This window comes from Aulonocara stuartgranti (assembly GCF_965226115.1).
Source record: "Aulonocara stuartgranti genome assembly, chromosome: 12".
NCBI lineage: Eukaryota > Metazoa > Chordata > Actinopteri > Cichliformes > Cichlidae > Aulonocara > Aulonocara stuartgranti.
Window position 1 is genome coordinate 4777114 of NC_138948.1, and position 13035 is coordinate 4790148.

A 13035-nucleotide genomic window follows, 5' to 3' on the forward strand; every position below is an offset into this window, starting at 1 on the left:
CACACATTTTGCCACATTTTCCTTGTAATATTTTTGCTTTTGTGGCCTTGTTCTCTGTTGTGTTTCTCTGTGTTTATCTCTTCTCTCCTTTGGAAACCAAAAGTCTCCAACCTTTCCGACATCTCTCCCTCCAGCTCGTCTTTCACCACTTACCGCCTCTGCTCTTCTCTTCTTTATTCTTGTAACCGTTTGAGACTGTGTGGTTTATAGGATGCTATAAAAATGTTCTTTGCTTTTTATTTGAGAAAGTACAGCCTGCTTATCATTCAGCATTTGTTTTATGCACCAAACACTCCACTACTGGTTTAGTGTCTGTTAATGCAGCCGGCATTTTGGCTGGATTTATGCCTCCTGGTTTGTTTCCCTCTTTCCTCGTTCCAGTTTTTTCACTGCAGATTTCTTCCCCCTCTTTTCAAACTTTCCGTGTGAAGCATAGGCACTTAAAATCCACCCATAGTGGTCTATCTCAATTAGCGTTAATGACACCAAATTACACTGAAATTGTTTTCAAATTCAAGACAATTGCACTAAAACCGATGGCGCATTCATCACACCACGGTTAGAGTGTTTTCACGCCAGCCTCGGCTTCACATCACCTCCATTAGAAAAACAAAAGAGGCAGCCAAAAGCTTGTAGCTACATCTAATCATCCCTCACACTCCGTCCAACCCCTCACATTTTGGCTTCATCCATCAGAGTAGATGCATTTCAATTTACACAGTGCTCAATTCAAATTAAATTCGAAAGTGTCTCATCATTTCTCCGGGAAGTGGTGAAGACGTGACATAGAGAAGCGAAACCCATCATCGGTGCGGTTTGTTAAAGGTAGCGATTAAACTTGACGGCTTGTCAGGGTGGTATTATTGTCCTCCTCTGGATTTTTATCAAAAGCATGCGATGCCTTCTTGGAATGGGTTGATTTGAAATTCACTTTGGTTCTGCAACTCTGGGCTCTGCAGCAGAACGGAGGGTGCTCAGCTGCATTCTGCACATAAATCATAAACCACGTTCAAACCAGACGGATCGGAATCTGTGCCCCTGCAACTTTTTCCTCTCATGCTTGACTTTTATGTTGTTGTTTGGAAGCTGAGGAGTATCTTAAGCGGTTTATCAGGTTTGTTAATGGGAAGATAACAGACAGCTATGTTACAATCACAGTAAGTAGACAGCTCCAAAAACAATTTAAAAGATTTATTGACAAGTTATTTATCTTTCTTTAAGCAGGAAAATATGACTGTTGAGATTAAAAGAAAAAAAGAAAAGTGTGCAGCAGTACAGTCAATAGTTGTTGCATGAACTAAATACATACACAGATACACACAGTTTCAGAAACCACCGAACTGCCTGCACTAAATGTCTACGCCCTGTCCTGTGGGTGCTGGACTGACAGAAGCCCATCTGGGCCCCGTGCCACTAAACCCTCATCCTGAAGCCATACCCCGGATCTGGCTCCAGGTGAGGTCCCAGTAGCCCTGTCTCATGCACAGTACAGGATTATAAATCAGTTATAATCAGAGGCCATTTGAAGTCATGCAAATTTCAACGCATTTTTCCAAATTCAGCTCAAATTTAAGGACAAACATAAGGAACGAGTCTTGGGACTGAAGACAGTAACTTCACACTTGAATGATTGCTCAATTGTATGTTTAAATTCAATGCGGAGCCACTGAGTCACCATTTAATCATTCTCAGGGAAAGTTAAAAGTCATGTTCAATAAGGACAAATCCTTTGATTTTGACAAACAGTCACACGGGGTGCATTAGTTTTAATGTGAGGATGTGGAGAAATTGTGAAATGACTCATGCAGAGAGACTCATCCACATCCATCACCCGAAATACTCAATCTAAAGGACAAAGGTTAAAGCGCTTGTCATTATTGTATGCTGAGCAGAGAGGGGAAATTCATTTTTCTTTTACATCATCTTTTTCTTTTGTATAAAACTAAAAGATTTAAGACAATATGTGAATAAAACGCAAGGAAAGTACATGTTTTAAGAAAATGGTAATTATTAGAACTACAACAGATGTTGATTGATGAGAACCAGGTTGTAGAAAATCAATTTTAACTCTCAGCCTAAAGTTACAATAAAATGAAACAAATAAAGAGAAACTGTAACAGTAAATCTGCCAATTTCATCTGAAGCTACAAATGAGCCTGCAAGACATTCCTGATTTTATCAATGCCAATTGTCACTTTATTTCAAATATTTTGTCTTCCTGTGTGCTCTTGTGCCTTGTTTTCTTTTCTTTTCTTTCATGACCCCAAAATCCTGGAAAACACCCTGCTTACCTTACCGTTCTCTTTTAACTGACACGAATGGGTTTTTTTCTTCCTACAAAAAGTCCATATTAATTTTTGATGTGTATTCCCGTTGCATGGAGGTCCTAAATTTTATTTAAAGTGGTATTAAAAGGTCTTAAATTTAACGTGTAGCAGTCCTGCAGTATTCTGGCAGCGATAAAGCTGCTGAACCTTTCTTTGGAAGTCTCATGGATTGGATTTTAAACCTTATGAAGATTATAAAATAGGGTATGTCTTTTTATGTTGAAGCAAATCAACATGATCAATAATTTTCTGCAGCAGCACCAGCTTCAATAAATCCAGCTGACTCAACACTGCCTCTCATGACAACACATTACTTGTGATTGGTGCCGCTGACTCCAGGCTTCATGCTGCTCCTACATTACTTCTGACTGACAAAGCTGACTACAGGTTCTTGAACTTTCCTTCCTGCAAATGCCACTGATGTGACAGGAACAAGCTGCAGCGGAATAAGTAAGTGGGGACAGAAATTGGCTTTTAGAATGAACAGCCAAGGCTTCTGCCTCTGCATGTCTATCAGGGGACTAAACAATTTATGGCTACATACGTTAGAGGGCTCGAGTAAGACAACAGTGCATTCGCTTAAAAGTTTTCAAAAGTGTTGCGTCAGCAGACAGGAAGAGAGCTAAATTTCAAATCTGGTTTTGTTCCAGTGAAGAACACAGAGACGATTAGACTGATCCACTATCATCTTTCTCTATTTAGCAATTCAATTAGGGTAATCTTAAATTCTAATTGAAACGATCAGCTGCTTCATAAACACGCAGAAAGGTCAAAGGTTATAGACTGAACTGACTAACAAAGACACAGATACTTATACATAAAGTACTGTAATTAAATACCAAAGTAAGGGACAGATTTCAACACAGTGAGCTGTAATATAATTCAAATAATTCAAAAAGTATACCAACAGCGACTCGAGCATCAATCAAAGTGGCCAAGCCTCTAACTCCAGTTTTCATATGGATGACCTTTAGTTTTGAAAGGATATTAGAGAGAGAGAGAGAGAGAGAGAGAGTCAGGGGGAGTGACGCACAGAAAATGCTCCAGGGAAGACTTGAGCATCAGGCCTTTGCAGGCTTTGAGCATGTGGGTTATCTGTTCTCAACCAGGTGAGCAGCGCCTACAACTGTTTCATTCCACTGTCAGTTTGAACATTTAATATGGGAGCCAGCCTTAAGTGGACATGAGAGGAAGTCCAGTACATGCAGTACCTGGCATGTTCATGGCATATATATATTGAGATATAGATATATTTATAAATAGATCTTACAAAGGTCCATTGGGTTTCCGGACCGGCAATCCATGGAATTACCAAAAATAGAGAGGGGATAGCTTAACGTGTGAAACAGGACAAGCCTGCCGTGTAATCCATTTATTTCAACAAAGTAACTGTATTCTGTTTAACGGTAACTGTAACGGAATACAGTTACTCATTTTTTGTATTTTACACACGTAACGCTGATGCGTAAATTCCGTTACTCCCCAACACTGAACATATATGACACTAAATAAAACCCAAGGATGCAAAATCACCAAAGCATAGATTAAAATGTTAACATATAACATATTAAACAAACATCAAATATCTCTTTAGAACTAAAATGCAAACGCAGAAACAAAATCACTGAAACACAGACAGTAATGCTGAACCACTTTTCATTTTGCTTAGCCGAAAAAAAATTATACAAAAGTCAAATAAGTGCAAATGTAATTACAAGTACACTTACTACACCACAGAGTAAATATCTCTGACATCACACATCCTAAACCAGATCTTTAGCCTGAAGTTCTAAAGTTTGTATTCATCAATGCAACAACATGATTGGCTCCTACGTTTCTTGGTTCAGCTGCTGATTGGCTCTCAGACGTGGAACGACCTCCATCTTCAGCATTTCAGGATTTTCCCTCAGATTTGGTTACAGGCTTCTTTGACTGTTTTATAAAGTCTGTGATATACGGGTGTTATTCCAAGTTATTATTTTACCCACTGAATATTTTCCTTGCAACACAAACAGTAACTGCACGTGAGGTGACATTTCCACAGTTTTTCAGTATGAGAGATGACAAATTATTTTTAATTTGTAAGTGATTACTTTAAGTTTTTACTTCACAGACACATCAGCCTGAAGCATACGTTGAGAAACAGAACAGCTGTCCACTGCTGTCAACACAAAGAGCAACATGCTCCTTAACAAAAACCCTCAGAGGCTCCATCTGCGTCCTTTTTTTAAAAGTCTTGAAACACGTTTAGTGTGGATTTCAGAACATCGTTTAAGAGCAAACAGCAGTGGTGTGGCTTCAGAGTAATAACTGCTCCAATGCTGAAAGAAAAACAAAAACACGAGCTGAATTTTACTCAGATTGACGTCTCTTTTTTAATATTCTCACGGTGTAGGCAGTGATTTATGAAAAGAAGCACACTGAGTCTCTGTGGCTCGTTCCTGCAGTGCAGCCTGATGCCAGGCTCACTTTATGTTCCTGTTCAGTTATTAGACTGCAGCTTGTTTTCATCAAAGCGGTTGTGTCTTACTTCTGGTGGTTCTCAGGAGTATGTCATCAGCTGTGTCACTCAGAAATTAATTATAATATGCCTTTGCAGTGGAAAAACAAGACATTGTTTCAGCTGGTATGCTGCAGATTGAGACTTAAGGCTTTTCAAGCCTTACAGTGAGCAGAGGCAGACTAAGGATGCTGAGGTGGATGGAGTTTGTTGAAGATGCGGCTCATATAGGAGGCTGTGTACCTGTTTGTCTGTGCAGGTTTCCACAGAGGCAGAACCAGTCGTTCAGAGCGATGCTCAGACCTTCACCATAGGAGTCATGCCTCAGATCCCAGGATTCCCACAGCTGGCCCCCGACTGCGACCTACAGATCACGGTGAGAGGAAAACACGCAAAAAGACACCATGGTGGAAGCCATGACATGCTGTATGAAAGTCTTAGAAAACAATGGCTTCAACAACAGATGATGTTGTTATTGTCAATTATACAGCTACTATAATGCACATTCTTTTTTTAATTTACTCTGTAGACCCATTTATTGTATTATATTCTGCTTTTTACATGAAAATGTCACATTTAGATTTTCACCTCTTAAGCCATTTTATTTTATTGTTCACTGTTTTGACTGCTGCAACAGTAAAATACATTTTTTCCTTATTTTGCACTAAACTACATGATTATTTGTGAAAACTCAGCAATAGTTTTGACTGTGAATAACCATCAGCTGATCTTTTTTGGTTTCTAGTCTGAAGTTTCTGTCAGCAGCACGTCCTCAGACATCGCCCTGACATCCTTTCTGTATGTTTTCCTGTTAAACAAACCCCCCAAAAATGTTGCTTTTGAGAAGATTAAGAAACTTATGAGAAGATGCTTAGCGACCAGAGAGACTGGTGACCTTTCACCCTGAAATCTGTTTCTCATTCCACTGAGCTGAGTGACCTTGACCATTTATACATAAATAAATGTGCAATCTGCTGTATATTGTTCATTGGATGTAGGTTCAGCTACAGAAAGGTTGACTGGGGAGATAATTCAGCAAAATCCATGTTTAAAAAGTTCATTTATAAAGTCTTGTACTCGACACAGCGTTGATTAAAAAAGGAGACATTAGAGTGGCTGCAAGAATTAGCGACTCGGACGGCATATTAGAGCTTTTGAAGGTAATAAGAAAATGTAAGTGGTCTGGGGAGTGCTTGTAGTTTTTGGAGGGAAAAAACCTTCAGATTTTGAGATTAAAGTAATAAATTTGTGAGGGGAAAAATGACAGGAAATTTAAGAGAATAAAACTCATAAATATGTGAGGTTTTTTCTTGTACATTTGTAAGAGAAAACTTCAGAAATTTTAAAGAAAGGAGCTCATAAATTTACAAGAGAAAAGATCACAGTGAGGTTGAGAAAATGAGAAAAAAAATGATTTATGATAAATGGAATGAATTCATATATTTCAACTTCTGGAACCAATAAATCATACAAATCATTTCTAAACACCAACAGCGCTCTTTTCAACCACATTATTTCAGCCACAACATCAAATCACCAACTCGCTTTCATTGTGGCGAGTTGGTGTAAGTCCACGATGGAGTCGTCCTCCATCAGGGTGTGAGACGATAGAGACGAGCATGTGGGGAATATCTGTAAAGTGCAAATCCAAAAAAACGTAACATCAATATTTAAGATTGATTTTATTTATGAGGAGAGAAAAACACAAATTTATAAGAAGAAACTTACAAATTAGTCCAAGAATTCCCACTAACAGAGTGCAGTGTCACCAAAACGACTACACACATCCAGGTTGTCCTGTGAGTCACACAACAATTAGTTACAATTACAATTTGTTTTTTAAGTATTCCTCTGAATAATTTGGGGGTTTTTTTTAATTGTGAAGTGGCTTTGGTGACATTATCCTGTATTAGTGGGTTTGTTTTGACACATTTTTGAGTTTCACTGTGAAAAGGGAGCAGCCAAAAGTTTTTTTCTTGCATCTTACAACTTTTTTAGTTTTTTTCCTGGTGAAATGCTTTCGATCCTAAAGAGACTCCTTATGTTTGTGGTTGTTTTCTGGTGATTTCTGCCTAGAAATAGAGGATATAGAAGCTTACCTCGTTTCTCACCTTAATGTGTGTGTGTGTGTGTGTGTGTGTGCGTGTGTGTGTGTGTAGGCTCTGGAGGCTCAGGTGACAGAGATAACGCCTTCAGCGCTGTCCTTCGTCGACTCTGAGACTCCCAGCGAGAAGCTCGTCTACAGTATCACCAAACCTCTACCATCGGGACAAGGTCAGCCACACACGCACACACTCGTGCAGCTTTTCCCTCATAATGTGGAAAAGATTAACAGGATTAAAATCTAACTCCTGTCAGGGGGTAGGAGCCTTATAACTAGATACAGTGGGTAAGTTTCTGAGTTCATGTTTGATTTTCAGCTCAGAGCTGGAGAGGGAGAAGTTAAAGTGTCAAGAAGTTATACTGATTCTCATTAATTATCACTTAAATAGTCACAAGTCGGGTGCTGTTAATCCACAATTTGGTGGGATGGAGCGGTGCAATGAGGCAAAGGTTTCTTCCTGTTTTTTTGGGGGGGTTGTTATAAAACTGGAAAACTCTTTGCATCCAGAACATCTGTGGAAAAATGCAAATAGAGATGAACTGCTCTGTGCCATATTCGACTGGAGATAGACACCTTACAGCCAAATTTTGGTCAGACACATAATCCACATGGTAGTGCTGTCATATCAAAATTAGACATGATTAGACCAAATTATGTGTCACAGAAAATGAGCCAATTTACAGAGGCTGCAAAAACATAACCAAACACACGTGAAATGCACAGAGAGACACAGAGTAAAAGGTTCCTTAGCAAAGCATACTGGGAAGCCTGGACTGTGTATGCACACAGAAGGCTGATTAGTGATAACCACAGCTGGGGAATGAGACACAGGCACAAACAATCAGGACACAAATGAAAACCCAAATCAACACAAGAGGAAACTAGCTGTCCGAATAAAACAGGAAGAGAGCTACGACCCCAACTGAAACAAAAAAGACACGGAAATATAAACGAACTAACTGAGGGGGAGAATGCAGAAATTGAAGAATTCACAACTACCCCAACACATGAAGCAGAACTTCATAATCCAGGCCCACTAAAGCTCAGAATACTAGAATAACAATGAATCAAAACACGAGCCTGCAAAACAGAAATGTGATGACCAAAACCACAAAAAATGAAATTTAGTATTGATGAGAATAAACCAAAAATGTAAAGCAGCTGTGAGAATGGACAGAAAACTACAGCAAATCATGAGAGGAAGCACCAAGGCTCAGAGTTTTTACCTGAGATCTGCAAATAGGTACAGAGACCAGGAGTTTTATACTTGTCTGGAAGTCTTACATTATCTAAAATGAGGGCTAAGTACAGTCACATCTTTTGGTATTAGAGGATAACAGAGCACTGCAGACAATCTTGTCTTGTTCTTTCTGAGTAAGCCATTACTTCTTGTTAATTTCTTGTTTGCAGAGGCATCAAATATTTGCTGAGGAGTTGAAATGTTGTCACATTTTATTATTGGTGCATAATGCATGAGGTTGTTACAGAGTTATTTGTACCTTGATAGAAGAAAACGTTACTTTCCTGCAGGTTGAGACCTCGTAGTGCTCAGTGGAAGTTACTCTGGGGAGACTATCAGGACATCACATCCTTGTTTGTTTATCACACGGTTAATTTGTCGTTTGATCAAAGAAGTAGGTTAAAATATACAACTGATCATGTTTTTTTAAGACTTGTCACCCAAAATATTCCTTTAAAATGTTGACCTTTATTTCATGTTGTGTTTAATAACGAGGAACGGGGGAAAATAGGAACAAAGTACATGCACATCATGTTACGACACGCTTCTCTTGTAATGTGTCCAAATTAGTCTCCAAGAAAGTCATTTTCCCTAGAGTGGTTTTAGCTTTGGATAGTGGCATCCTTCCAATCCCATTTTCTGCCAATTATCTGGATCAGTTTGCAGGGATAGCAGTCAAAGCAGAGATGCCCGCACCTCCCTCTCACCAGGCACCTCCTCTAGCTGCTCGGGGGGATATCCAGCCAGCTGAGAGATGCAATCTCTCCGTTGCCTGAAGCACCTCATCCAAGAGGCTGGACCACCTGAACCACCTCAGCTGGCTGTTTTCGATGTGGAGCAGCAGCTCTGATCTCTACCAGCAGTCTTGGTTTTGTTCCCAGCTCGCAACAGTAGGCGAGCGTTGCAGTGTACATGGACCAGTACATCAACACAGACTCGCACTGCAGCCATATCATTTATATCACACCTGGATCTGTGGTCATATGACCTGATGTGGTTTAAGTGGCCTCATTTCAGTTTCACCAAGTGAACCAACTGTGTAAAGGCTTATTGAATGTGTTACCCACCAACCTCAGTGTTTAACTCACTATTTTAAAGGCTAATCCAGATATAAGTTAGTGTGTTACAGCACAAGTGTTGTATACTTTAGAATGAACAGCAGTGTATTAGATCATAATTTATGTGTAAAGAGCCTTATGAGGCCATTCTAATAAAGAGCATATAAAGTGCACCTTGTTACATTTTATTAGTGTATAATAAAATAAAGTGAGACTACAAAGTTTAGGAAGGGGGATCATGTTCTGCAGAGCACTTAGCTGTAATGACTGGCTCAAGAGTTTGGCTTTTCCCAGCTTGGAGTCGCAGAAACTACCAACCTTCTGCTTCCAAGTCTGCTTCAGTAGCGTCGCCGCCCTCCAAAATAATTTCATTATCGTCTTTCCGTGTATAAGGATGAGCATTGCTTTCATTTTTGCAGAATTTAATGTGCCGTTCAGACATTCATTTCATCGCTGGACCATCTGTCAGAGTGCTGCATCATTTTCAGCTCTCTGTCTAATGAAAGAGAAAAGCGATTTACAATGGGTCATATTCATCAGCTAATGGACTGATAAATTTGTGTGTAGACTTTTTGAACGGCGCCAAACAGAAGGAGGAGGAAAACTTCTGTTTTTGTGGGAATGTTTTTCAGGATTTTTAGTTTTTTTTTTTAAACCCTGAAAGTTTTAGTTCTTTTTAGTTAAATGACAATATATTGGTCAAAATAAGTTTGAAGTTTCCGGTTTTCTGTAAGAATAAAGTTGGAAGTTAAAGGATTTCACCAAACATTTTCAGAGGGAAGAGCTGTTTGGGAGAAATTAGCATCCTTATTGTTTTAATTAAAGCATGGCATGCAGCTTTCCTTTACTACAAGGTAGCTAACAGCCTTCTAACAAAGTCTTGTTTAAATGTTGCCTCAGACTCCAATGTGCAAAAACCTCCTGGGTACCTCGTATCTGAGGTATTTGGGGCATGTCCGGCTGGGAGGAGACCCCGGGGCGGGAACACAGGCTTGGGAACATCTCAGTGTCCTCTGAGAGGCGCTGGCAGAGATGAACTGGCGAGAGGGACGTCACAGCATCTTTGCTCAGCCCCTGTGACCTCACATCCTGCATTTCTTTATTTCCGATATTAACGTTTTGTTTTTCTGCTTGGCCTTTAACATCTTACTTCCAGCCTTATTCTCAGCATCTTTAGTGACCCGGTCAGCTCTCTGTTCTGTTTCACTTGCTACACGCTCAAACAAAATCTCATCATGTGCTGATTTTTTGTTTCCAGGGACCATCGAGCATCGGGACAGGCCATACACACACGTGCAACATTTCACTCAGGCTGATGTGAATAACGGCAAGATCATCTACAGACCACCGCAGGCTCCATCACACCTCCAGGAGCTCTACCAGTACTCCTTCACCGGTAAGATGTTACTCACACTTCACCTCCAGCTCCTTTATGCACCAGATCAGCCAGATGTACTTAGTTCAGAGACCTGTCACTGAATTACACTGTTTTACCTCTTTGATTGTTGTCCTTGTTTTTGTTTAAACCAGCGGTCCCCAAACTAAAACAAAGGGTTTGAATAGTCTTATCCACTGACAGACACCATTTGCACCACGGTTCAATAATCATTTGCCATTAGCAGCATCCACACGTCGTATCAGGCCGACTGCAGAGCCTGAGGGTCACACAGGTGCTATCAGTAAACAGTCAGTGTCAAGTCTGAGTGTTTTTGACTTGTTTTAAAAAACAACTCTGTCCTTTTCACCTGGATGCTTCTGATAAAAGGGTCACTCTGGGCTAAAATCATGCCTTTAAAACCCCTCATGACAGTCCACTTTCTGGTCATTAATTTGAGATTTTAATCTCTAATTATATTACACCTTTTTACACCAAATTGTGACTTTACCCCACTCAGAGTGGACCTCGTCTACACTAGCTAACTGTTAGATGTAAAAACAGATATCCTAACAGCTTTTAAAGCCTTACATGGCTTTAATAGTTTGTCTAATTACATCTGAGCTTCTGAAAATGGGAGACTGTGTGTAAAAATTGTTAAACTCCTCAAACTTCAATCACATATTGATTGCTTGTCCCAACAAATGGTCCTAACTGAACGTTTATATTACAGTATTACATGTTAATCATTATTAAAGTTTGAGTCTTTAGTGTTTCTGTCTTTTATTGCCACTCATGATCACCTTTTTTCTTGCAAAGCTTTTAACAATAAAATTAGCCTTGCATGGTTAGTAATTGAAGAGGTGGATGGGTTGGACAAGGAAGAGCAGAGTTTTAGCATTTCGAAAACTATCAGAGGACGCTAAGACGTTTCCAGAAGCACAGACCTCCGTTTAAAAAGATCTTCCATAATCCGAGATCAAAGCATACTTTTATTTTCTTAATCTGGGTTTATGGAGCTCCAGTGGAAGCTTTGCATCAGTAAATCATCCTCATTGCCTCTGAGTTTATACAGTATGGGCTTTTCTCTTTAGTGAAACACCGTCACCTCTGCATGAATCCTCTGTTTTTTACTTTTATCGCTTCCTGGCTGTAACTCCTTTCTGTTTTTAACCCCAACAGGCCTGCCGGAGTCGCTGAGCGTTTATTTCACAGGTAACTACTTCATCTCGCTGAATTTAAAAAGTAAGAGGAGGAAGAAGACAAAAGAGAGGCAGTTTGTCTCCTCCTCACCCAGTCCTCTCCTTTCTCATCTTTTTCATTTTAAATCTCTCAATCCTCACCTCCTCCTCCACACTCCATTTTCTCCTCCCGTCTTCTCCCCTCTGCTATCAATTCCTTCTTTTTTATCTTCCCTTCTTCACCTCCTTCAACTTTTCTCCACCTATCCTTCTTCTCTCTCCCCCTGTGTCTCCTTTTATTCGTTTCTCTCTCATTTCCACTTTTATTTCAGTTCCTTTCTTAATTATATCGCTTTCCCTTTTCAGTCCTAAAGTTCTCCTTTTCCCTCTTTTCCACCGTACATTTTAGATTCTTCTCTCTGAATTTCACCTCTCTGTTTTGCTCCTCTCCTACTCCTGTTTCCTGTTTCCCCTCTCCTGGTTTTTGTCTTCCCCATAAATGTTCCTCCCCTTGGATTTTTCCTCACCTCTTATGTTTTTCCTGTTCTATTCATCTTTCTCTCAGCTTTTAAGTTCATCACCTCTCTAATCTCTCCTCTTTTCACACCCAGTGCTTCTCTCCATCCTCTTCTCCTCTTTCGCTCCTTTGCCATTAGTACACTGATCCACTTCAACTGAAGTCGTCAGATCCTTTATGATTCTCTGTTTTCGAACTTTGACCTTGAACCTTAAGATAAAAACAAGGCTTACTGAACATTTGGAAGCGTGCCATCACTCTCTAACTCCACCCCAACAGCAGTCTGTGTTTACAGGTGTCACCAAAGTGTTTTTCACTTTAGTGTCGGTCCTCGGGAGCACACAGTGCTTTCAGCCTCTGCTCCAGTTCAGTCTTAAGTGACTTCTATAGGTCCCTAAAAGAGAAAAAATGACCTTTACCCAAAGCTCAGCTGCAGTTATCAGGACACTGTTGCTGATCTGCAGCGCAGAAGATAAATTACATTTACCTGAACAGCTGCTGTACGCGCTCAGATATTGTTTTTATATTTAATTTTGAGCATTTAAATTTTTTTATCAGGTTCATACCTCTTGTCTTCTTCATTATGTAATCAGCAGACTAGCCAGTTAACTGATTAGTTACAAGCACACCTTTCATTAGTAATCAGCTTTTGTTAATTACATGCATTTGCTGCTTTCCTCTTTAAATATTTTTTAATACAAAAACACGGTGGCAGTTTTCTGGCTTTAATCCG

The 13035-nt window shown here is 39.8% G+C and overlaps 1 protein-coding gene across 3 annotated transcripts in view; it reads left to right on the top strand.

The window, feature by feature from the left end:
- Positions 1 to 13035, top strand: part of fras1 (Fraser extracellular matrix complex subunit 1) — a 299701-nt gene that overhangs the window by 224624 nt on the left and 62042 nt on the right. For all 3 annotated transcript variants that reach the window (XM_082555470.1, XM_082555468.1, XM_082555469.1), the window contains 4 exons: positions 5087 to 5203; positions 6987 to 7101; positions 10488 to 10625; positions 11787 to 11819. In XM_082555470.1, the coding sequence (XP_082411596.1) occupies positions 5087 to 5203; positions 6987 to 7101; positions 10488 to 10625; positions 11787 to 11819 (403 nt within the window). The remainder of the gene's footprint in view (positions 1 to 5086; positions 5204 to 6986; positions 7102 to 10487; positions 10626 to 11786; positions 11820 to 13035) is intronic.